Source organism: Embiotoca jacksoni, unplaced genomic scaffold (genome assembly GCF_022577435.1).
Source record: "Embiotoca jacksoni isolate LCO1_2020_lvr unplaced genomic scaffold, fEmbJac1.0.p SCAF_20, whole genome shotgun sequence".
Taxonomy (NCBI): Eukaryota; Metazoa; Chordata; class Actinopteri; family Embiotocidae; genus Embiotoca; species Embiotoca jacksoni.
Window position 1 is genome coordinate 239,801 of NW_027185341.1, and position 24,715 is coordinate 264,515.

At 38.4% G+C, this 24,715-nt stretch overlaps 3 protein-coding genes across 4 annotated transcripts in view; 1 reads left to right on the top strand and 2 right to left on the bottom strand.

Moving 5' to 3' along the window:
- The window catches only part of LOC138201877 (A disintegrin and metalloproteinase with thrombospondin motifs 14), a 44,130-nt gene extending 36,949 nt beyond the window's left edge, over window positions 1-7,181 (top strand). For both annotated transcript variants that reach the window (XM_069155400.1, XM_069155401.1), the window contains exons 16-22: window positions 656-819; window positions 910-1,075; window positions 1,971-2,103; window positions 2,352-2,559; window positions 3,760-3,889; window positions 4,666-4,773; window positions 4,880-7,181. In XM_069155400.1, coding sequence (XP_069011501.1) covers window positions 656-819; window positions 910-1,075; window positions 1,971-2,103; window positions 2,352-2,559; window positions 3,760-3,889; window positions 4,666-4,773; window positions 4,880-5,445 — 1,475 coding nt within the window. In that variant the 3' untranslated portion in view covers window positions 5,446-7,181. The remainder of the gene's footprint in view (window positions 1-655; window positions 820-909; window positions 1,076-1,970; window positions 2,104-2,351; window positions 2,560-3,759; window positions 3,890-4,665; window positions 4,774-4,879) is intronic.
- Window positions 7,182-7,816: 635 nt separating this feature from the next.
- On the bottom strand, window positions 7,817-12,356 carry star2 (steroidogenic acute regulatory protein 2). Its single transcript, XM_069156276.1, has 7 exons — window positions 12,293-12,356; window positions 12,071-12,178; window positions 11,865-12,001; window positions 11,612-11,770; window positions 10,093-10,277; window positions 9,357-9,450; window positions 7,817-7,909 (listed from the first exon to the last, which is right to left on the bottom strand). Exons 1-7 carry the CDS (start codon window positions 12,354-12,356, stop codon window positions 7,817-7,819), a joined length of 840 nt encoding a protein of 279 aa, XP_069012377.1.
- Window positions 12,357-17,059: 4,703 nt separating this feature from the next.
- tbata (thymus, brain and testes associated) lies at window positions 17,060-22,064 on the bottom strand. The gene is made up of 9 exons (XM_069156298.1): window positions 22,037-22,064; window positions 21,554-21,775; window positions 20,510-20,680; window positions 20,309-20,397; window positions 19,870-20,019; window positions 18,649-18,730; window positions 18,156-18,315; window positions 18,019-18,059; window positions 17,060-17,413 (listed from the first exon to the last, which is right to left on the bottom strand). Exons 2-9 carry the CDS (start codon window positions 21,741-21,743, stop codon window positions 17,322-17,324), a joined length of 975 nt encoding a protein of 324 aa, XP_069012399.1. The 5' UTR covers window positions 21,744-21,775; window positions 22,037-22,064; the 3' UTR covers window positions 17,060-17,321.
- Window positions 22,065-24,715: the final 2,651 nt, after the last annotated feature.

Sequence of the window (24,715 nt, forward strand, 5' to 3'; positions counted from 1 at the left end):
TTGATTATCCCTTTAAAAACTTAAACAGTGCCAGGATGCAATAATTACCACACATTTTGTGCCCCAATTTCTATTAATGACAATTTTCATCAAAGTAGAAATTAATTAGAAGGATTCGTTTTTTGCCTTTGCTTAATTTAACAAACACTATCAATGCAAGAACCTTATTTAGTCTGGATCCTCTGGAGAGGCAAAAATAATTACACCTTATTTTCCACGGAGGCTCACATCTATTTAATTCCACCACTGGAAAATATTGGTACAGTGCAATACATGTAGAATCGCCCCTGCAATGACTCACATTATAGGAGCTTATTCTGGTGACTTATGGTAATAACTTTCAGTTTGAGCCTAATACAGCAAACAAGGTGGAGCACGATGCATTGATGAAGCCTTTAAATCTAGGCTGCATGCTCTTTGTTAAGCAGTAGGGTGAAAAGTAATGAGACCGGAGCTTTGAAAAATATCCTAAGGTATAACAAGGAGCTGCAGACTCAGACTTTCAAGCTTACAATGGCTCTCTGTGGGACTAAATTGGACAGATCAGAATGGCCATGGCATTTAGCAAGATGCTCTCTTTTCCTTTCTTGATATTGTTAATGAATAAACCTTGAATCCACATGAAATGTGTAAAATTGCCTTTTTCTCATTGTAGCTGTGAAGAATCAAGTCACTGGAAACTTCCTCCTTAATGCAAAAAGTGAAGAAGCTGAATCAAAGACCTTCATCGAAAATGGTTTACAGTGGGAGTATTCCATCGATAGTGAGAAGGAGACACTTAAAACAAGTGGCCCTCTACATGAAGGCATCATAGTTCTGGTAAGTGGTACGGCAACTGGATCATCATCATCTTTAACTTTTTCTGAGCTCTAATTTGCCCTATTTATCTCTCTCTTCACTTTGTTGCAGGTCATTCCTCAAGAAGAAGATGTAAAAATTAGTTTAACATATAAGTATATTATACATGAGGACCTGTTACCGCTTATAACCAACAACAATGTGCTTCTTGCTGAGCTGGATACATATGAGTGGGCACTGAAGAGCTGGTCTCAGTGCTCCAAACCTTGTGGAGGAGGTCAGTGAGTGTGTGTGTATTTCTTTTTAAAATTCGCAATTATAGCTGCAAGTTGTAACTTTGTGGATTTTCAGAAACAAAACTAAGATTAATCTACTCTGATGTTTGTGGTGTTTTGTCACCTACTTCTTATTGATCTGTAGTGGCATTGTGAATAAGTTATATCAAAATGACAAACATTTTCTATGGCCAGTTTTTCCAATATGAAGATTTGTTTCTTTTGTCTCTTTTTCATTATAAATCCAATATTTTTTGAATTTTAGCTGTTTTCAGACTAAACACACCTTAAAAGCCCAACTTTCTCTGGGAACTTGAAATACTTCCACATTATACAATAAACAATAGGTCAACAGATCAATAAAGGGGAATAGTAATAAAGACTAATCAGTAATGACAATTATCACATGAAATTACACTGATGATTGACTCTGGCAAAGATATGGAAAAGTATGATGAGCCCGTCCCGTTTCAAAGTCCAGTAAAAATAGACAACCATTCACAACTACAGCCAATTAAGAAGCATCTGTCCACCTAAAACACGTGTCTTTGGATTGTGGGAGGAAGCCATAGAACCAATAAACAATGATATAATAATAATAATTATATATATATATATTTATATATATGATAATAATATATATAATAGTTAACATGATCACCTAGAAATAATGTAGAATGGTCAATATTTATTTTTCATTTTGTATATCTGATCTTATATTATAGAAATATTATACTAAGTCCACCAACTTTCTGAATATTTCCAGTTTTACATGAAAATATGATAGATATTTCAGTGTGGTGTCAGCCTTTTCTACCCCACTGTAGACTAGATATACTGTATATGACCTTTGACCTTGCAGGTGGATTCATTATGCACACGTTTGTAATCCCTCAGGCATACAGTACACAAAATATGGATGCAGGAGGAAGAGTGACAGTCGTTTGGTGCATCGTAACTTCTGTGAAACCAGCAAAAAGCCTAAACCCATCCGCAAACGCTGCAACATCCAAGAGTGCAGCCAGCCCACGTAAGTCACCTTTAACAACTGATATTCAAATGGATATCCAGATACAGTATACAGCCAATAATGGCAAAGCTATATCCTGCAGCCATTAGAACTACTCTGCATTAGTAGTAGTTATAATGGCTTCTGCTCCATTTGTCCACAATGACTTGACTTATGCCAATTTAATAGAATATAAGAGCTACTAGCAACTAGCAGTGAATTACCATGTGAAATGGCAAACATTAAGGGAGATACTGCTGTGCTGACAGATGGGTGGTGGAAGAGTGGAGCCCCTGCAGTAAGACCTGCGGGAAGCTCGGCTACCAGACCAGGGTGGTGCAGTGCATGCAGGCGCTCCACAACGGCACCAACAGGCTCGTCCACAGCAAACACTGCACCGACAGTCGTCCAGAGATGAGGAGAGCCTGTAACCACACCGTGTGCCCCGCCCAGTGGAGGACAGGGGCATGGTCTCAGGTGAGACGAAATCCCTGCGTAATCTCCTGTTATATGTTATATATTAGCATTGTAGAAGTGGAGTTTTACATATCACTGAATTACACAAATTGCACCAGAAGTTTTGTTTTATCTTTTTATTTTGCACACCATGGGTCTGTGAGAAGCAATATTTCGATCCCTCTGTAGTCTTGTACATATGGTGGATTGACATTAAAACCTTTGACTTGACTTGACTTGAAAGTTATCATGTTGAGATGAATTGTTACTAAATACTGGCCCATGTATAACTTATATAATATAAAACTGATATATAAGCAATACAAGAGGTTTTAGTCTACATATCCAGCCTGACGCTTTCAATTTTAATTACATTTAAATTCAGTTTAACAGTGACATAACCTGTTATTATTATATTTGTCATAAATTAATATATAACCAAACACAGCTTATAATTCTGCTATAAACACTTCATTACTGCTATTCTTAGATTCTCAGATTCTTAGATATTTCCTAGCTACTGATTAAAACTTTAAAAGGACTTTACTAGTTTGGACTCATGAATGATGATGTTTCTATGCAGTGTTGGATGTTTAAATAAGCACCTGTTTGCTATCAACTTCAAAGCTGATGACATGTTAATGTTGTGTCCGCAGCTTGTTTCCAACCGGCTAAAATGTTCTATTTTTGCAGGTTTGAATTTTATTAGTGTAAGCAGATTTAGTGAATCACTGGTTTAGACTGGGATTTTGTGCAACTCAAGTCAGGTCTTATAGTCAGTCAGGACTAATTTACTAATTAAGACAATAAAATGTACCCACATTTTACGCTGATTTACTGTGTATGTAATATGTATGCATGTTGAATTCTAGAAACAAAACAAAAAAATGACATTACAAAAATCAGTTGGATTAAATTGGATACGCAGCATATCCACTTTGTAATTTTACTTCTCCTTATTTTTAAGAATCAGCAGCTTATTTGTTTTTGTAGCTCAGAAAGTTGTACAATCTGGTGATCACTGCCTTCTTTCAGCAAGAAACAACATGAGGAAACATAGAGTCGGTGAATGCTGATGCAAACTCAACATGAAACAATAACAGGTTATGTTGTAGCAAAGAAAATGTGAGCTTTTGGGTGCAGTATGTGCCAAGTCATATCAATATAGCTTGATTCTCACTGTGTGTGTTTGTATGTGTGTCTGTGTTGGGTGTGTGGCAGTGCTCAGTGAGCTGCGGCGAAGGGATTCAGCAAAGGCAGGTCGTCTGCAAGGCGAGCGACAACACCATCGGAGAGTGCGAGGGCGAGAAGCCGGAAACGGTCCTTATTTGTAAACTAAGTCCGTGTCCAGGTGAGATCCACATGCCTGTCATGAGGGAACAGTCTTGATTTACCAGACTGTTTTCCTGCCGGCTTTTGTAGGGAAATTGCCTCAGCATGAAACATTTGTTTTACTTCTCATCACAGATGCAGAAAGACTGACTTGTGGGGGGGGTTAACTTCTGCTGCATCCTAGAGATTTTGTTTTATCCATCCAGCAGTAGATTTTACAAAGGATATTTCACGCAGTGTTTGTTGTTTTTCTGACACACGAGAATCAGCAGTCAAATCAAACTGGAAAAATGGTTATACTAAAACTGCCCCCTTAAAAACGAGCAGAATTTATCCAGTTATAACTGCTGGAATTTCAGATTTAACATGTCTGCAGGTTCACAGTCAAACAATCGACTTATTTGCGTCATCTTTGTAAAAAAAATTATGAAAAAGACCCAAACTGTTGACAAAATTATGTTGCCTTGCCAATTTCATAAACTTTATGTGATTAACTACATTATTTGCCTGATTAATCACACCAGTTGTTCAAACTGGTCTCGGTCCAAAATACGTGAACAAAGTACCCTCCGGAAAATATTAAACATATCTTAGCTCCTGTGTCAAAACATCTCTGCACTGGTTCCCTCCTGCAGCTTTTCTAATATTGCTTTCTATTCAAAGAGTAATTTACGTTTCCCTGCAGAGGCAAAAAGTGGAAAAAATTAGTTTGAAGAACATGTCAGGAGCTGTTCTTGGTTCCTGTTTTATTTTTCAGATCAATTATTTTCCTGTCTTTTCTGCTTTAAACTCCAGGACAGCCTGAGTCTTCTCTTACTGATCAAACAATGGAAAATTCAACGACAAAAGACGAAGCTGTGTACCAAAGGGTTCCTGAAAACCCTGTCCAGAAAATCTCTTCAAGTAAGTTGATGTGTAATTTTTTTTTTCAAAATCAATCTCTGTGATATGACATGTTTTTTTGTTTCAGTCTGGCTCTCGGTGATGTCATCTCTCCTGTTATTACTAGATGAGCCATGTCTTGGGGATAAATCGATTTTCTGCCAAATGGAGGTTCTTGCTCGTTACTGCTCCATTCCTGGATATTATAAGCTTTGTTGTGAATCTTGCAACAAGAAGGAAAGCCTCATCATACATGATCCTGACTTCCACAACACCCCAGTGGCCTTAGCCAAATCGAAGACCTCCACTTTTGCTCATCCAGCCTCACTCAAGGCTCCTCTCGTCGCCACAACCCAAACCCCGCCACAAACCACTAAAGCCATCAGTCGACGGCTTCTCCCCTCTCCCCCGGTGCCAACCACAGCTGCCGCTGCTCAAGCTACACCATCGATAGATGCTGCTCTGCCCCAACATCCCACCAGCAACTCTCTCCTCAGCGCTGGGAAGAAAGATTCAGATGCGGGGCCTCTTCTACCTCCAGGGCCGCCACGGCCCACAGCGGACTCTAGTGGAGGTGCCTCTAAAGAGCACAGCCCAAACAGCACTTTAGGCCCAGTTGCTGCCAGGTCAAGAAGGGACAATTTAGGATCTGAGAGGGACTCGAGTCACAGAACCCTGTCGGCTCAGAAATGAACAGTGAGCGGTGTCGTGAACAAGCTGCTCAGTGAGACGGTCTCAAACCTTTGCAGTGTTTGATTCACTCAAAGTCTTGCTGCAGATAGTTTCTCTTTAAGATTTTTTTTTCAATGCCAGTGAACTTTTTCCAGACCAGTGATGGTTACCTCATCAAAACTCCAGAGTGACGTGTGTGCAGCGTCGCTCTGCCCTCTGTGCTTCAAATATGAAACGGAAGAAAAAAAAAAAAAATGATGTCAAAACGAAGGTGCTGTAAACTAAAACGACTACAAGACGTGTTTAAAATGTGATGACTGCATTGCTACATTCATGTTTTTATCTGTGTACAGTTATGTAAGCCTGTTTTTATTTCAAGTGCATTAGAACTACTATTGAACTTGTATTGTGAACCTGAGGAGAGGTCAAAGGTCATGGTTTTGGAGGTGCATGTGCCATATATTGGTTCTTGAGTGTGCCACTAAAATAATTATAGAACTTGGCAGTGTCCAGTTAGAATCAATTAATAAATTGCAAAATTGACTCATTCAATTTAAATTAAGTCTGTTCGAAGACAAAATTCTTTATTATTTTTAGCCTGAAGCATTAATTGGTTTATTGAATTGCAGAAATTATTCTAAATTATTCTAAAAATATATATTTCTTGTCCCCATGTTTCTCCCTAACATATCTCATTTTATTTAATTCATTGTGTGCCACAGTTTCCATTTCACAATAGCTCCAATTTAAAGATGTCTCTCCCGTACACAAATATGCCTAAATACTATTTAAAGTCGAACCGACAGAGGGAGTTCTGGCTGTCCACCTGTTGATTTCTGACACGACTCCATGCATACTTTTCCTGTTTCAGCAGACTGTGTTACGTCACAGCTGTTCCTCTAAACTCTAACCTTAAACGCTCAGACAAAACAAACATTTTTCAGCTGTCATTATGGGTTTCTATGGTATTGTTTTTTTTGTGTTTTTTTTTTACTACTATCTCAAAGGTTTTAGACCAAACAAAGGATTAAATACATGTTTCCTCTGCTTCCAGACTTCATGCTTAACAAAGCAGAGCAATATTGATCCCCTCATCGAACTGAAACAGTGAAAAGTCAAACTGGTTTTTTTTATGCTACTTTAAATAATGTTTAATGTTTTAAATCATTTATCAGCTTAATAACTGATTATAACTAAGCCCTTGTTAAGTGTATGATTATTTCAGTGGGACACTCGAGTCTTCACTGTCATCACTCCTGGCAGGAAGCTTCACTGCTTCTCTGACTCCGGTGCTCTTTTTTTGATGTTCAAATCTAACATACAGGTGGTTATCCTCACTAATAAAAAAAAAAAAAAAAAAAAAAAAAAAAAATCATGACCGTTTGCAACCCCACTGTAGCATGCCCTCTGTCTGTCTTTGTGAAAGTCAGTCCATTGATGCTTTAAGAACAGAGATTTCAGAAAAAATACACACATTATGATATTTTTTTGTAACTGGTACATTTTTCAGATGATAATGTATATAGTGTAAATTTCAAGTGATGAAAAGTTGTAAGTTGCAATTGGAAAATACAGGTGAAGCTGTAAGTCTACAGACTGTGGTTGGTCATACTGTTATACCATTCCTGCATTGCGGTTCATAACGTCATTATGTTTATTGTATAGTTCTTGTATATACGTATGTGAATGAAAGCTTTAAATGTTAATATTTATTGAATTTTTAAGTGGTATGGTGAACAAAGTAAAACACATTTGAAAGAACGGACATATGTTATTGTTATTTCACTTTCCGCTATTAACCTTCATTTACTGAGGTTATGTTTCACTTTGAGTTCTTTTTCTAGTGGTTGACAAGTGCAACCGTGGGAAGAAACATCCAAGTAGCTGCTCAGAGTGTCCCTGCATCAAAATCATCATCATCACAGATGAGTTCAGTCTGATTTGAGTCATGCACATTTAGTGTATTTGAGTAGAGACAGCTGTTGTGTAGTGTCTCTATTGATGTGATCTTAAAGATATATTTATAAACCGATGGATGAAAAATAGGCACATTCAAGCACTTTATTAACTCTGTCCATACATTTGCAAAAAGTCATGTATCAAGAGACAAGTGCTGACTCTTCATCAGGAAATTTGAATGAGGTTTGAGTAGCAGTGTGACATTAATTCCTATTGTAAGCCAGCTTCCTTCTACCAGGCTGGCACTGGTCTCTGCCAGCTCTGCTCTTCAGCACCTTAAAGCCGGGCACCTCTTCTGCGCAGCGTTTTTTCACTTCTCTCAAAGGATTGTGTTTTGCAGAGCTGCCGGGCTGTCACCGTACCTCCACCTCCCGTGTTCCTCTGTGAGCGATCGCAGGCTGTCTGCCGTGGTGTGGATGTGACACAGACTCCGTCAGCTCAAGCTGAGACGGCTGCGGAGGTGTCTGGTGAAATCCAGCTGCGCTCGGGGTAAAGCCTGATTGACAATGGACTTTGGCAGCCACCCCTAATGATCAAAGGTATCTGTGTTAGACAGTTGAAATAATTGTGGCACTGTCAGACTTGGTAGTGAAAAGAGACAGTAACTAACAGGTAGCTGTGCCATTGCTGCACAATTAATAAAATGGGAATAAGGTTGGCTGAAGAAAAAAAAACGTGATTTAAGAGAGTAGTCATGTCATATAATAATATTCCAACAGGTCCACACTTAGTAGCAGTTTTTACAAGCTTTGAACCACATCTGATTGTCTTGGCTTTGTTGTCACTTACTTAGTTTTTAGTTTGAAAACTGAGCTACCTCCATGTCAAGGAGAAAACTTCATCAGGTGCAAAAGACCATAAGATCCAGTTGACAAAGTTAAAAAGCAAATTGCCAGAGAAAGCTACTACAGGGACTTTAAGTGAAAGAGGTTGATTTATTGTTGCACTTAAAACTTTTAATCAAAGCAAATAACATATTAGACCCTGATATCCTCTGAAAGACTTCCAAATACAACATTTTGGATAAAAAAAATTGGAATCCACAAGCCCAAAATTAGAAAACCCAGATGACATCACTATGACATAATCTCCCTGATTTTTTTTCAGATATCAAGAGAGCTCGTTCTAAAGCTACAGAAGAAACTACACGACTGCTTTTATAGCCTAAATAGTACTCCTCGTGATGAGGTTGTCAGTTAAAGCCCCAGTTCCTCCTGTCCATGTGCTCGAGTGTCCTGAACTATAACACTGAACTATAAATTGAACCCACTGGCCACTAAGGCAAAAAGGTAAGTGCAGACCATTTAACCTAAATACTCAATAATAGTATTTATTTGTATAAACACTGTACACATACCTCAGTAAACTCCATTTCAATTTTTCAATGATGAATCTGCACATATTCACCCCCTTCACCATCCCCGGCTTCCTGAGTTCTGGGTCCCTATCTTTGTAACCAGCATATTTAGCATTAGTATATTTTATTCTGTGGTTATATGCCTTATCTCAGAAATGTGTATTCCATATCACAGTAATTTGCATCCGCAAGGTTTTGTTGTGTTGCTCCTCTGTGAATATATACAGGGAGCTCTGCGCTTACCAACATAATTTCAAAAGAAGGTCCTGACCTGAGAGACACATGTTTGCAGGCATCCCCACAGAAATTAATTTACACTGTCTGCCGTAGACTGAAACCTGCAGACCTGAAACAGATTCATTCTCCATGGTATTGTTTTGTTTGAGTTTGTGTATCGCCACGGGAGATAATTGCCAATCTAAGAGACTCACTGCTCACTAGATAAAAGCCTGGCAGAGATGATGGAGTTCAGAGACAGTTCATTTCAATAGGAAATCTGCATCTGCATTTATTAAACAAACACATATGTTGGAATGATATCTGCATACATACCGATATGCAGATTTTTCACCTATTTTCATCCACAAAATAAAAACTAGTGTACTCATAAATTTACCTTCACATCCATGTTGAGAAGCCACGTGAAGCGGCTTTTTGTCGAGTCCTCATCCAGAGCTTGTATGACGATGCAGGTCGGTCCATCCTCGGCTCTGCACACATGTAACCAAACATTCAGCCGAGGTTTAATATGGATTACATACTTCGCCGTGTTGTATATTTCCATTCGACCTCCTGTGTTTGGCTCTGTAAGTTTAAATTGTCAGGCTGCTGGTCCTTCAATCGGTCCAAACTAAAATGTCTCTATGATCTAATCACCATCATGTCAACATATAAATTTGCCTGATACTTTGGATTATGACCACAGAATGTTACTTCCAATGATCTTTTGGCTTTACTTTGTGTTTCGTGGTCATTAAATAACCTTATGTATCACCTCATATACAACAACTTCAAAAGTGTGCTTTTGTTTCATTCTGTTGTTCTGTTCAAAATTCTCTGACATCTGTTTAGAATCAGCCATTTTTTGCTCACATGAAATATGACAGCTGACGATAAGGCCTCTAATATCTGAATCAGCCACAGACTGTCAGGTCAAATTTAAATGTCAGAGCAAGTCAACACAATCGCTTTTCTTTGTTGTTGTTGTTGTTACTGTTGTTTTTTTCCTTTTTTTTCTCTCATTACCTGGATGAATGAGATGAACGTCAGAGAACGTTTTGTATATTTTTAACATGATGATTAATGACTAAAGAAGACTGCCTGTTCAGTGCTGCGTGAAGACAATCCCATACCTTACGAAGCCTGCCTGAGGTGGGAGTGAGTCGAGCTGAATCGCTGCTCCTCCGAGATAGACGCGGGACTTTTGTTTGCAACTGTGTCTGACGCTCAAGAAATCCCTTTGGCCGATCAGATTTCCTGCCTTCTCAGCTGAGACCTCATGAGTGATGATTGTTTCTGGTCCGAAATGTTTCAGAATCTAAAATTAGAGACACAAATGAGTGAAATTTAGTTTGCAAAAGACATGATGTAACCCAGGTCTATATACCCTTTACCTAAATCTTAAATAAATTAGAGGTTAATCAAATAATAAATGTAATCTGGAAAAGTAAATAACACAACATTAAATATTAAGAGAATAAAGATTAACAGCCATAATATTAGTCCTCTTTAACTTTTGGTGTTGTAGCAAGAAAGAGAGAAAGGGAGGAAGGGAGAGGGCGGGTGGGTGGGGAGCGAAGGAGGGGGAGAGAAAGAGAGAGAGAGGAAGAGAGAGTCTGTAACTGAGCTTAGTGAGAAGGAAAGTATCCTGCGTTGTGTATTTTATTAGTTTTCTGTGTGTAAAGTGAATGTATTTGTATGTATATATCAGGCATTAGCAAGCCAACGTTAGCCTCGTTAGTTAAACTGCCGCTGAATGCCGCCGCCATTACAGGGTGCGCTCAAAGTTAACTTACAAATGACCTGTATTTAAGTGCAAGGTGATGTTAAACTAAAATATGTCTTATGTCATATGACAGGCGAGGTTTTTAGGTTACAAGAAGCTTTTTGGTGTTTGCACACCAGAGACCCTGGAGACAAGATGGTGAGCCACCCTTAAGGACCCAGAGCCACACATCTGAGCCTCGGTAGGAGAGACAGATTTAAGTCAACTTAATAGATAGGAATATCTAAACTAAAATGTAAAGGAACCTAGGTTGAGAAAACAAGTTTAACTCAAATAGGGTTAAACCAACTTTAGAAAATAAGGTAACTGTAGTGAGACAGTCAAAAGTAAAATCGTCACTGGGTTGAAAAGTTATTTTCATTTGCTTTTCAGAAACCTGTAAGCACATCTTGTGTGTCATGGGAATTTTTGTACCAACTTTTGTATATAGTTTTCAGTTTTTTTTACATAAATAAGCCAACAATTTTACATCATCAACTGCTCCTCCTAACCTCGTCTCTGCTCCGAGCTATCTGCTAATATCTGCAGGTGTTACAACGACATCATCTGCGCGCGTGAGTTGTGACTTAATGTCTCTAATGAGACATCTAACAATATGCGCGTACATTTCTTGATGCAAACATGTTGGACAACATCAATGAATTGGCTGAAAAAAATAAATGTGGAGGCAACTAAATCTCCATAAAGTGCTAATTGAGTATCTGGGTCAGTCAGGTATGTTTTTAATCTTGGTCTGATTTATTAGTATTTGTCAGTGGGACTGCCCGACCTGGTATTTTTTTTTAAACATTTTAGTATCTCAGTAGAAGAAACATCCAATTATCAACTTTAGCCTCCTGTAAATTGTTGAAAGGTCGGCTGCTCACTTTGATGTGCTGTATGCTCGGGTTCCACTGGTGCATCTCCTCAACTCTGACAAACAGGAGGTCGTAGAGCGTGTCCACGCTGGCCTCTAATACCGCCTCCAGCCGGAAAACCTTACTGGCCCCTGGTATTACTTTGCTACAGATCACATCCCCGTTGGTCTAAATATGAGACACAAACAAGTCATAAAATGGTGATAGGTCCACTTAAATTCAGGCGGTGGCAACTGAAGACACACGGATTTAATCACGTTACCTCTGTGATCTCTTTTTTCCATCCTTCTCTGTCCTCCAACATACTTAGAGCCTTTTTCATTGCTTCTTGACCTTGTTGCACATAGAATAGCTGATTTTCTTTTGCTGGCCCAGCCTTTAAATCTTCTGCTTTTGGCTCTGCAAAAGACTCCTGTTATTTAAGAACAGTCTAAAACATCAAATGACAATAACCGGATTATATTTTACCTTTACAAGTGAATCTAGGTTGCGGTGTCATGTGGTGCAGGACTTGTCCCCATCTCTGCAGGTGCGTCATCTCCTGGCCTATCACTGCCACAGCTGTGCGCTGAAGTCCTGCACGAAAATCAAAACTAAACTAAACAAAAACCTCAGGAGAATTACCCAGAATGCATCATTTGCGGAGAAAGTAATAAAATGGAAACTTCTCAGATTGTTGAAGGTGTTTACCTGCCATACTCCTCAGATGTGGGTAGGAGATTCCACAGCAGAGCTTCACGACGGCAGGCAGCATGTTGTCTGTCTTCGACAGAGGCAGCAAAGCAGCACCGTGTGTCTCGGGTCTTTATATGACCTGTGAAGGACACGCCAGTGAGATAAGAGCCAGAGAAGAAGATAGGAAATGTTCTGTATTATAAACCTGAAGGCCATGCTTGACAAGGGTTTCAGTATCTAAAAGGGTTGGCTGTAAGGCAGAGAAGGAAATCCAACAGTAAGAGCTGATTGTGTTGTGCATTAAATCACAATTTTAGAATATAAAATAAGAGGAGATTAGAATTTTCTAATATTAGAGATTCTCACGTATTACAACAGCCCAAATCAAAGCAATCCTCTTTCAGGTAATTAATTCATTTTCAATGAATCCTCAAATGTGCATTTTGAGCAGTTGACTGCAAAAACCCAACGTCTACCTACGGTGTGCCACTGACCTTGTGGAGGTGAGGTACTCTGCGTACGATTCAAATTCAACGGTTACATTTCCATTAATAGAAAGTAAATCCAGCTGTATTACTACGCTGAATGTTTTTTTGTTTGTTTGCATAATTTAATAATTGGTGCTCTCAAATGAATAATTTGTGCACAATCATGCTCATGATTTGATGATATGTGCACAAATTACTTTAATTAATTACGTCAAGCTTCTGTCTATGAAATTAACATTGAACCTGAGAATAAACCTCTTGGAACAGCAAACAAACACAAGAAATACCATAAAATATGCAGGTTATAATCAGCAGCTGAATGAGATGACACTTCTTACTATGAGCCCTTTGCACTACTTAGCAAGACCCACTATTACAAGATGAATGCGGGGATGTGGATCTCCAGAGACCAGAGGGAATATGGAGTGTTTTCAGGTCATTTTGGTCAGAGCCCTGAAATGAGACCCTGAAGCACAGTAAAGATTAGAGGCACTTTGTAAGGACGAAGTCACACTGATAAACCTGCAGTGGATAATGTGAAGATGAAGATGCAAATGCTCCAAAATATATTTGCATGGCTTGATTATGATTTAATCAGCCAGAGTCACATGTGGGGTTGCAGTGATTATAATACACCATACCATAATAAAAATATAGAATTTTCAATCATGTGGTTTTACAGGTCAATATATTTAAAAAAAATTAAAAAAAAAAAATAATAATCCCCTTCATTACACATGTAGTCTTCAAAATAACGTGACGAGAAAACCTGCTGTGGTGGAAGGGCTCTGCTCACCGCACAAGCAAAGTTCATTTCCACTCGTAAATGGTAATCAGATGCCGGAGAGGTTGTGTAGTGAGATCATAGATGTCATCCAGGCTGCACGTTTTGCCCACTTCTGCTGGCATATTTTGGAAAAATCCATGTATGTCGTCCATGTCGTTACTATGTGTTTGTAGATTTTTATCTTTGGCCTGGACACAATTTGATTTGTTCACTTGACACAATAATTATTAATTAATTCATCCAGCCCTCAGTTAGTCCTTACTCCTTTTAATGGGAGCAGTTTGTTGCTACATCAAAACATGCGAGTAATGACAACTGCATGAGGACAAAATGGGTTTACCGTATTTGAATCACCGTCTGATCATACTTGTATTCACGAGTGACTGAATTCATTCACTCACTCTCACTCTCATTCACAAGTCTTGATATCTCCGCACAATAATCCACACTTATTGTAAGTCGCTTTGGATAAAAGCGTCAGCTAAATGAAATGTAATGTAATGTAATAATGGTTTATCAACTCATTCATTCATGCATCCTTTTCATTGTAGTTGCTGGAAACCCTATCGTTGGGAAGAATTTACCCAAGGGACAACAGTGTTTTAGCAATTCATTCATTCATTCATTCATTCATTCATTCATCAGTCTCTGAATAAACTTTTCTGTTAAACTCCTTTTCATTCTTGTTTCTAGTTTGTCTGTGGAATGACTAACTCTCTTTTCAGGGGTTTTGCGTCGATCTCTGACTTGTGTGTCTTTGAAATGTGGCAAAATGTTTTTTTGTTTTTTTTCATTTGAACTCCACCTCATTTAGGAGGGTCTCCAACTGTCTCGCTTCATATGAGTTACACGAGTGAGGTCTCTGAATCATGTGTGTGTATTTCTGTGTGTGAGTGAGGGGGAGTCACTGTTATATCAGTAAAATATTTGGTTGAGAGCCCAGTGCCGCCCTCTCTTCTCAATGCTGCCTCGTAGCAAGAAACAGCTGCCTCTTATCGCTGTGAGCCAACAGGTGTCCTTGTGAGAAGGCTTCATGACGTTAATGCTGAACTTCACCTGCTGACCAGGCCAACTAACCCCAAACTGCGGTCACACCACTGGGAGAAAGCCTTTAGGATGTTTTTGTGGATAGAAACATGACCTCTGAACACTCTGGGATGCTCAGCGTAAACAGGGTCATCAAAATGGGCGTTCATTTTACTGTGTGTGCTCTGTGTCAGGGCACTTCATTTACAAAATGTCATTAAAAAGCATTCTGTTCAGGTCAGGGTTCACAAAAATACATTTTCTGTCACAGTTCTGCCCGTTCAGCTTTTCTTAACAAAACACAAAATGCTTTCTGGAGCATGAAGAGTAACATGCATAAAGCACATAAGATACCTGCAATTCAAATCCATTTTATGACAATGCAGCACAACGCTTTAATATTGCACTTGTCATACACATGACATAACATGTCATGGCTTAACTATTCGCAACCGAGAGTTGACTTTAGGTTTACTTCTTTGGCGACAAATATGGTAATTTTAGTTGCTGTATATATTTACTTTATTATGGGAAATTTGGAAAATCTGTGTAACTGTAATTTTACACTTCAAAAAGAATTTGTTGCTCACCCAACAGGTCAGAATGAAAGATTCATATTCGAGATGTATGATTAACAGATGATAATATAAAAAAAAAACAAGGGTACAAACATGTAAACAACTGTAAAAGATATGAAAAAAAACAGCTACTCCATTTATAGTAATTTTCCGTCTGTGTTTATTCTCAACAAAAAAAAAGGCACTTCCAACAGAAGCTCTACCTTGTTGGTAAATTTACATATTTACGTAAAGAGTGGGAAAGAATGCTGTGAGCTAGTCTCCAGTTTGCCTACGTTTTATTTACAGAACTACATTTATATATGTATATATATATTAATGAAAATAAATATTGATGCTGATTCCCCTTTGCCAATGATCCCAAGTCTGCTTAATTTCACTGCCAACAAGAAGATCAGACTTTACAAGAGAAAAATATTTATTAGAAAACCTAACAATAAATACATTACTAAGTTTGAATCGACTTGCTGGAGTATAAAGTTCCTCGAGTCTCTGTGCTCAGGTTCCCGATCAGATCGAGTCAGATCCACCCCGTCGCTCTTCCCCATCTCGTCCAAATATGGTCACTTCGGGCTCCAAACCACTCGAAACACTCAAGATGGTGAAGGAAGCAGCTAGACTTACTTTGACATCGTCTTTCTATCGCATCTAATTTTTCCATTACCTGCTCATAAGTGAAACATACCACACAAAGCATGTCAAGGGAGCCTTATTCAGTAAGACTAGCATCTGTGATGCCAGGGATGTCAAATCTGTTTAGACTTTTTGAGTTTTACAGCATTATATTTTCATTAAGTGTTGTTACCAAGATTGTGCAGGGTTTTGATGTGAGACTGTTGACTAGCATCTGAAAACAAACCATAAGTGGGGCTATACGAGGTGACTTCAGCCAGGGTTAATATTGCATCACCCTGGTTGCCATAATAGGTTGTGCAAAATGATGGTACTCCACAGCAATAAAAAGACACAAAGACATTTATGATACTTACCTAACACTTTGGTAGATTCTGCAGATGATGTTGAATTTTAAATGCAACACTTTTACTGATATTGCTGAGTTTTTTTCATTGCAGTATTGCCACATTTACATAAGTATCTGAATACTTAGCAGTCTATAGAAAGAAGAAACCGACTGCAGCTTCTTTTCCATCCTTTGTTGCCTTTTAAAGATTACACGCGAGGCACTCCTGATATCTCATGTCAGTCACATCACAACATCCATTATTTTGTGTTAGTGTCTTTCATATTTTGATCGATGATGATAGTATATTTTTGTGTAATTGACATTGCTAAAAAAAAAAAGCATGCAGCAGCAGGATAATCTGAGTCACTTGCAGCATTAAAAGGTCGGTCTAGTCTTGATCATGTTTGGCTAAATCCAACCTGATGTGAAATGTAATTCATTCTTGTTAGTGGTGTTATCAATAGAAAGGACAGAAAGAGAAGAGGAAATACTCCATCCATTATACAGAATTAGGCTAATACTGGTAATGCTTTATGTATGTAATTCAAGATCACTTCTCAGGCCAACCCTCTACATTAAATCATGTTACGTACTGTATACCCTTGGGCTTTGGTGCCATCAATCCATTTCAGGGAAGAGAAGCTAATCTGGTTTGCTGAACATTTAGGTGTCCTTAGCAATGGAGGCCAATAGCTCCATTTTGCATCACAAGCATTGCTAAATGCATTCATGTCAACTCTTTTGTCACTAGTTTTATTTGAGAAATAAAATCAGAAAGAGGGATCAAATACTCAAACTTTTGAGACAAGTTTAACAAATTTCCAGTTCAATATGTAAAAAAAATAATATATATATATATATATATATATATATTTTTTTTTTTTAAACCCTCATTAATCAATGTTTAGTTACACAAAAAAAAAAAATCTGCAATCCAGTTTTAATTTTTATTTGACATCAAATAACAGTTTATAAAATGTCGCCTTATTCTGTTTCAAGCTCTGTTCTTTCAGACAGCTGATTGACAACTACAGCATCACCCACAGAGTCGGGCTTGTTTTTCAAAGAAACACCTACAGAGCTATTATGCTAAATATGCTAGAAGGTACTGCATAAACAGAAGATCTCATAGGAGCAATTAAGGATGGAACAAATTGTCATAATAAAGAAACCATAATTACTGTACTCCAGCTACAGAACTCTATGTACTCTCGCTGTACTGAAGTGGAGAGTCTTGAAGATGGTCTTGAGCTCCTGCATGGACTTCAAAGACCTCGGCATCTCCGATCCTCTCTGCAAAGAACATACAAGTTACACTCGCATATAAAGGCAATAATTTTACACTTGTCGCAGGTCCTTTAAATGCAGTGCCATAATTATAAAATGTACACCCAAAAAAATAACAATATTATTTGCAAAGCTAAAGTTATGTGTCAATACAAGACTATTAAAAACACACACACGTTATTTAGTTCTTTTTCCTCATTTTTCCATAAGAATATCTACTTATATATGCGCCGATAGCCTTTAAGAAAGAGAACAATTCAAAGAACCAAGTCTCCAAAGACAAATCAAGCGAGACAAATACACTAGTGAGAAAAGAGTATGAGGAGCTGCACAATGGATTTAAAGGGCTTTCAGGAACTCCTCCTGTGCCATCAAAAAGACAAATGACAAGTGTCTTGATTAAAATATACGATTATATCAGGCAGAGTTGTCACTTAATCCAAGGACACACACCACGGTGTATCTGGTGATGCTGTAGAGATATGTCCAGATTAATAAAGGACACGTACATTAAAAAGACTCCAGCATGCAATAAAACAATGAGAAAAAGATGTTCTTTTAAAATAACAAGCAGCAGACTAAAATATACCGACACAGAGAAGAAAAATTACCTGGTTTGTCATCGCTGAATTTTTTATTCACTTGGTTTGAGCTATGGAGGTAAATAAACAATATCAGACACATTAGGATAAAAAAAAAATTCTGATGAGAAAAAAAGCTTGTGAAAGTTTTAGAGGTTGTCCTCAACCTCGTTCTCTGTGTGTTCCTCGACGGTTGGTTGAATGATGGACCGTATCCTGATTGAAATGCACGAAAAGCCTGGAGCTGCTGAAAGTTTTGCTGGTTCCGGCCTGCGAGGTCGACACCCTCCAAAGCTCGACTGATCATCCCCATCACCAGGTCTTTCTCTGCAGGGCAGCCACATCACATAACACGAGCAGAGGCATTATTACAGTAATAATTATAGACTTCTCACTGCTTAATTTATTCAAGCCATTAGCTAATACAATTAAAAAGGCATTTATGTAAATGACAACATAGTGGATGAATGGTTCACGTGGTAGAATATGACACAACAGCAAAGCTCAAATTTAAAACCTTTTAAAAACTGTGTTAACCGGAGAAGTTATTAATTCATTCTTCAACTAAAAACAAAAACTATATTTTGTAATTGGCACCAAAATTAAAACTTTCTACAGCAGTATTAAGCAGCAGTCCCTGCCAACCCCCACCGGTTTTACCTCTTTGGCCTGCGAGCAGAAGCCACTGCTGCACTGTGGAGAAAGAGTCTGTCTGCAGGATCTGACACAGCAGCTCCAAAACCTGACAAGAGAGCAGCAGACCGTTACATTACCCTGCAAATCACATTAATTTATATTCAGGTAATTGGTGAATTTCCCCCAATATGGAAAAACAATTACACAATAGCATGTTGTCCAAAATATGAATTTTCATAAATTTGGACGACATTCTATAGTATGATTTTTTTTTTTTCATATTTCGGAATACGTATAACTTTTTTGTCATATTTTGGACGACATGCTATAGTATGACTTTTTTTTTTTTTTTTCACATTTTGGATGATATGACTTTCTTTTTATATTTTTAACAATTTGACATTTTTTGGACCTGACGTGCATGTCTCCAGCAGAAAGCAAAAGTAAGACCTTCTCACTGAGAGGCACCTGCACTAACCACTGCACCATTGTGCCTGTGATACTGTGACTTTCTTTTGTGCTTAAAATACTTACGATTACAGTATGTTGTCTAAAATATGAAGAAAAAGTCATACCATAGTATGGCGTCCAAAACATCATATACAGTATGACTTTTTCTTCAACCAAAAAAGTCACGAAAAATTTTTTTTCACAAAAGTCCATAGTATGACGTTTTCTTTCGGCCCAAATTTTTTTTAAATACTTAAGATTACAGTATGTTGTCTAAAATATGAAGAAAAAGTCATACCATAGTATGCCGTCCAAAACGTCATACTATAGTGTGACTTTTTTTCATCCAGAAAATCACAAAAAAGTCATACTATGACGTTTTTTTTCCTCCACTAAAATAAAAAAAAAATTCGCTGGGAGACGCGCGTGTACCAACTGTCATGAGTTTTGGAATATGATAAAGCCGCCAAAAATGCAGTTCTTTGCGGAGAAAAATAAGGAACGAGAAAAATAATTCCTTGAAGAACAATAGGGCTTTCGCACCATCAGTTGCCGGGCCCAAATAACAACAGGGCTTTCGCACCATTGGTGCTCGGGCCCTAATGAAGTGTAACCTTTGACCCGAAGCTGTGCATTCTGGAGAATTTCAAAGATGAGAACTCTCCTTTGGATTAAGCCCTTACCCTATGGAACAAAATATGACCTAGCTGTGCCACATTTCAACAACAAACTACCCCAAATGAGACTTTTTTGACAAGTATAGAGGAGCTCAGTATCAGTAGAGGCGCGTTTCACCGTGAGTTCTTGATCTTGGAAGGGTTGAGGATACTTCCGGTGCTGGGAGAAGGATTGGCGCTGGTAAGATCTGGATGATGGAGGGATGATTCTCCCAGTGTCAGCTGAATATTGAGTCTTTCGACGGACAAATTCTTCCTCTGGTTGGTTCTGAAAGACATTAAGACATGATGGCATTGTCCCAATATCACAGTGTCTTAATAGAAACTGAAGATAACCATACAAATTTTTAAAGACAAAGAATCTACAGCGATGCTCGTGGCCCTGTGAGACTGTACAGTTTCCCCCCCAAATGCTGCCATAGGATACATGAAAATTCAACTTCTAATTTACCGCTGATGATATGCAAATTAACTATTTGAGTGAAATTTTAAGCGGCCAAGCGTGAAGTGTGTGCCATTAAGAAACCCTGGATTTATTTCATAATACGACAACATACTTCTTTTTTGTCCTTTTGTGCTTGAGAAGACAGACAGACTTTTGCAGCGAGCTCTTTAAGTTCATCCCTCCAGGCCTCTGAAAATAGTGCTGTAAAATAAAAAGCACAAATTATTTCATCTAAATGAAACCTTTTGAAAGGAAAAGCTTGAGAAAAGTATGAGCAAATTTACGTGCCATTTCTATATTTGTGCAAACATACCTGATTTGCTTTTATCTCCACTGGCTCCATAAAGAAATTTAGCAGGTGGAAAAGCAAAAGCTGGCTTGGCTGCTTTCCTGAGGACGTGGCTCTTGAGAAGTGGATGAGGAAATAATGATGAGGTGACAAACCAATCATCTGTCACCATGCAAATGGGCCCCCCATTGAGTCCTGTGGGAGAGAGAAACGTACATTATTCACCGTGCACACATGTGAGGTAAAGGGCCTCAGAAGTGCGGTCCAATCAAAGCAGTATCCTGAAGAAATAAAGTCAATGGATTCCCTGCTGAGACTAAAGACAACAACTTCACGTGAACCACAAGGATGAAGTCTACTTTTCTTCCAATAATGCAGTCTTCTCTTTCATTTGAAATATTGCTTTTCTAGCTGCCCAAGCACGGGCTTATATTTCATACATGGTAGGTAACAGGTGAGTTATAAGTCATCTCAGGAAGAAAGGCTTCGACAATCAGGACTTTGTAAATGGCTTTATTTTGTGATAGCCCTGACACTCACTTAGTCAGATTTAATGAATGCATGAAGAAATGACTGTATGTATCAAATGAAATAGTAGTGAGAGTACAGCACAAATTAATACAGCTTTAAGAACAGCTGCCATCGAATGGAAACAGAAATGAGTGTCAGAAAAACATATTTATCTTCTTTTAACAATGCTCCACATAATAGAGCAGTAATACTGTATCTATATGGACAATTCTTCTGTCATATAGTGCAAAGATAATTGAGCGTTTGAAGGAAAACACATCTCCAATAAAATGCCAAATGTCTTGCATAAAATTTTTATAACAATTTATAGAACAAATATGGGAACCAGAGTGATTTGTTGAATATATTTCTTCAGGGTGCTCCTTATTTACTGCAGCTACGGATGTCTGAACAGCATAGATGAAAAAACATATTAATTCATTTTAAGTGAGATTAAATACGGTAACAAGGTTAGATTTAACTGTCAAGTCAACTAAACAATCCGTTTAATAAAGAAAATGAATTTTGCTTGCCAGATGGCTGTGGCTGCCTGCTCACCTTGGATATGCCTCACTCTGTGTGGATGAGGGTTGTGCCGGGAGAAGAACGAGTGGTGGCTCAAGGCACCAAAGCGGGGACTACTTTTTGGCAGCATGTTAAATTCAGTGGTGAATGGCAGCTGAATAATTTGACTGCGACTCCTTTCTCCTGTCGTGGCCCTGGAGTCAGGGCTGTTTACTGTCAACATGTCTTCGTGACAGTTGCAGGTTTTCTTTAAATCTGAAGGAATAAAAGAAAAGCTCTTTAGTAAAGTCTCTTTATGAAGTCATCTGACAGAAATACCAATACCTAAGTATTCAAAACTTTTTCTATTGCAAAGTTGTGCCCGCACATATAAAAACAACATTTGAAAACAAAAACCTAAAAAGAAGACAAACACGGACAACTCAAACTGTATTTACCTCAAACTCCAGAAAGCTGTTTATTTTGTATAAATTAATCAGGATTTAGAAAAAGGATAAAAGTAAAGCAGCACATTACCTCTGAAAACAGCCTCCTACTTGAATCCTTTGGAACTCAATGCTCTGTGTTGCTTTTGTTGCTAAGGAACCTAAACCTAACAATGGCTTCTGTGTACAGGCATACTCAACCAGTTATTTTCTTTTAAACAGGATTTGTATATATAAAGCAGAAAGAATTTAACTCCTTTAGTTTACAGTAACGATCTCACTGCTGAAAAGTTCAAGTTAAAAGAAAGAAGAGGGAAGCACCGACAAAATGTAGTTCACGGTGTTGTATGGTCTTATCTTGAACTGTGGTGTCTTTCTATAGTGGAATTTAAACTGTAAACAGAAATATTATTTTGCTAGAAAAATGTCCATTTCAGCTCTGAATACTTTCTCCAGGTATCACTCCCAGGATGTAAACAGCCCCTACAACCTCCACCAAAGGGGAAACTTAATGGACCCGTTTTTTTTTTTAATAACAGGGCTAAAGAAGGCAGGTTGGCGTCACACCGTTGCCGTCACTGAGGCTGAGAGGCCAAGATGGAAGTGTACTTTTAAGTTGCCCAAAACATTCAAAACCCACACAATACTTTAAATTTAGCTGTGACTGTTGCCAGAAAACATGCATTAAGAAAGTGGGTCATATCGCCACACAGATTTTTCCAGTCATGGTAAAACATTTCACGAGTCCTCATTGTAGGCTACACATATGACGTGTTCTCTGCTTATTGTGAGGGGTTTTCAGTCCCCTGATTTACCTCTGACAACTATAAATGTTGTGACTAAAATGTACATCCTTGATTTCCTTTAAGGTGGTAAACCTTAAACTGTGCAAACTGACCATAAGTATAACTATAACATCCACATGGAATATCATCTCTGTTGGGGGTACAATACTACAACTGTGCATTTCCTGTTAATTACAGGCCTGCTTTTAGGGTGACAATTAGAAAAGAACCCAATTTATTGTCATTGTCAAAGTCAGTGCACCTGTCACAGTTTAGGTCTTCAGTCTTTTTGCGATTTTTTTTTTTTTTTTAGGTTGTTCCTTGTATGACTCTCTCCACCCACCAGAAGTCTGCAGTGTTTCTGTCTTTGTGCTCAGGCTCCTGCCTGCCACATGCACTTCACCTGCTCCCAGTTCCCTGCTCATCTACAGCCACTCTGCCACTGCCTGTCAGTAGCCTGAACCCATGTGAACCTCACTGTTGGTGATGGACAAACGGAAGTGGGTCGGCCAAATGGTTAGGCTTTATTACCTATGAATCATGAATTTTTGTGGAAACTCACATTGTTCCAACAGTAGCTGGACCAAAGTGCTAGACAACTGACTGACAGGCCAATACATCTAACTTGGGTTTATTTCCTCGTGATATGATTATTATGGCAAGATGAAGTTCATTACTGGCGAAGAGAAGTGGCTGGACTCTTTTAGTTTCACAGAGATAGCACATTCTCGTCTCCAGCAATTTGATTATAAATCACATTTAAAAACAGCAAATGGTGACCAAGGTGGTTTCCAGAAAGACAAATATTTAGAACACTGCTCAAACAGAGACATTTCACAGTAAATAAATAAGAGCAGAGAATCTGCATGAAACTGCAACATTAGATGCATCACACAAACAGCAAATTAAAAGCCAGAGTGTGGACCACAATGTCTTAATGATAACAATAAAGACGCTAAAGAAATGTGGGTCTTTAGACTGGATGGAGGAACCTCAATGAAGGGGGAAGATCTAACTCCTCATAGCAAACTATTCCACAATATAGGGCCAATGACTAAAAATGTTCAATCACTTTTTGGTTTTTAAGTTGGTGTGTGGGACGGACAGCATTGGTTGATTGGGCAGCAGATCTGAAGGGTCTGGAGGTTGAATAGAGGGTGAGGAGTTCAGTAAATGTAATCTGGTGCCAGTCCATGCTGGGCTTTAAAAATGAATGGAACTTTAAGTTCATTTCTGCACTTCACTGGTAAACAGTAAAGGGAGGTCAGCAGCAGGTTGGGGAGAATAACAGTAGTCAAACCAAGAGGAAATAAAAGCGTGAACTGCAGTTTATGAGTTTTTAAGTAACTACAAGGAATTTTAATTCTGCAAGTGATCTAAGATGGAAGAAGGAAGTGCTAATAACTGAGTCGTTTTATTTGTCAAATCTTATCCCAGAATTAAAGATTGACTGACTGAAGGCATTGTTTGAGTTTTCTGTTGGGCCGAATATGTCCTTCTGGCAAGAGAACGCTTTTTGCCATTTGAAGATTTTATATTATTAGTACAATGAAGAAGGAAATTAACTTTAACGGTTCCAGTGGGATATACAGCTAGGTAGTATGTAGAAGTAATTATCTTCTGATAATAGACCCCAAAGGAAGCATACACTGGAAGCCGTCTGGCACTCCACAGGAGATGACTGCAGAGAAGGAGGACACATCAAGTTTAACTAAGGCTGATCTGTCTGTGAGGTAAGAGGCAAACCATTTTAAAGGCCTGTCCCTGACTGCCAAACACATGCTCATGGTGGTCCCAGAGGATGGAGTGACTGACTGTTTTGCAGGCAGTAATGAAATCTAAAAGCATTTGCAAGGATTTGGGGTAGATGGATTTGGCCTTTTTATTTAAGTGTAAAAAAAATGACAAAGTAAACAGAAGTTATATGAAAGTTATTGGTGGAGTTCACAAGGCAAACTTATTTTTAAAGCACATTTTAACAAAAA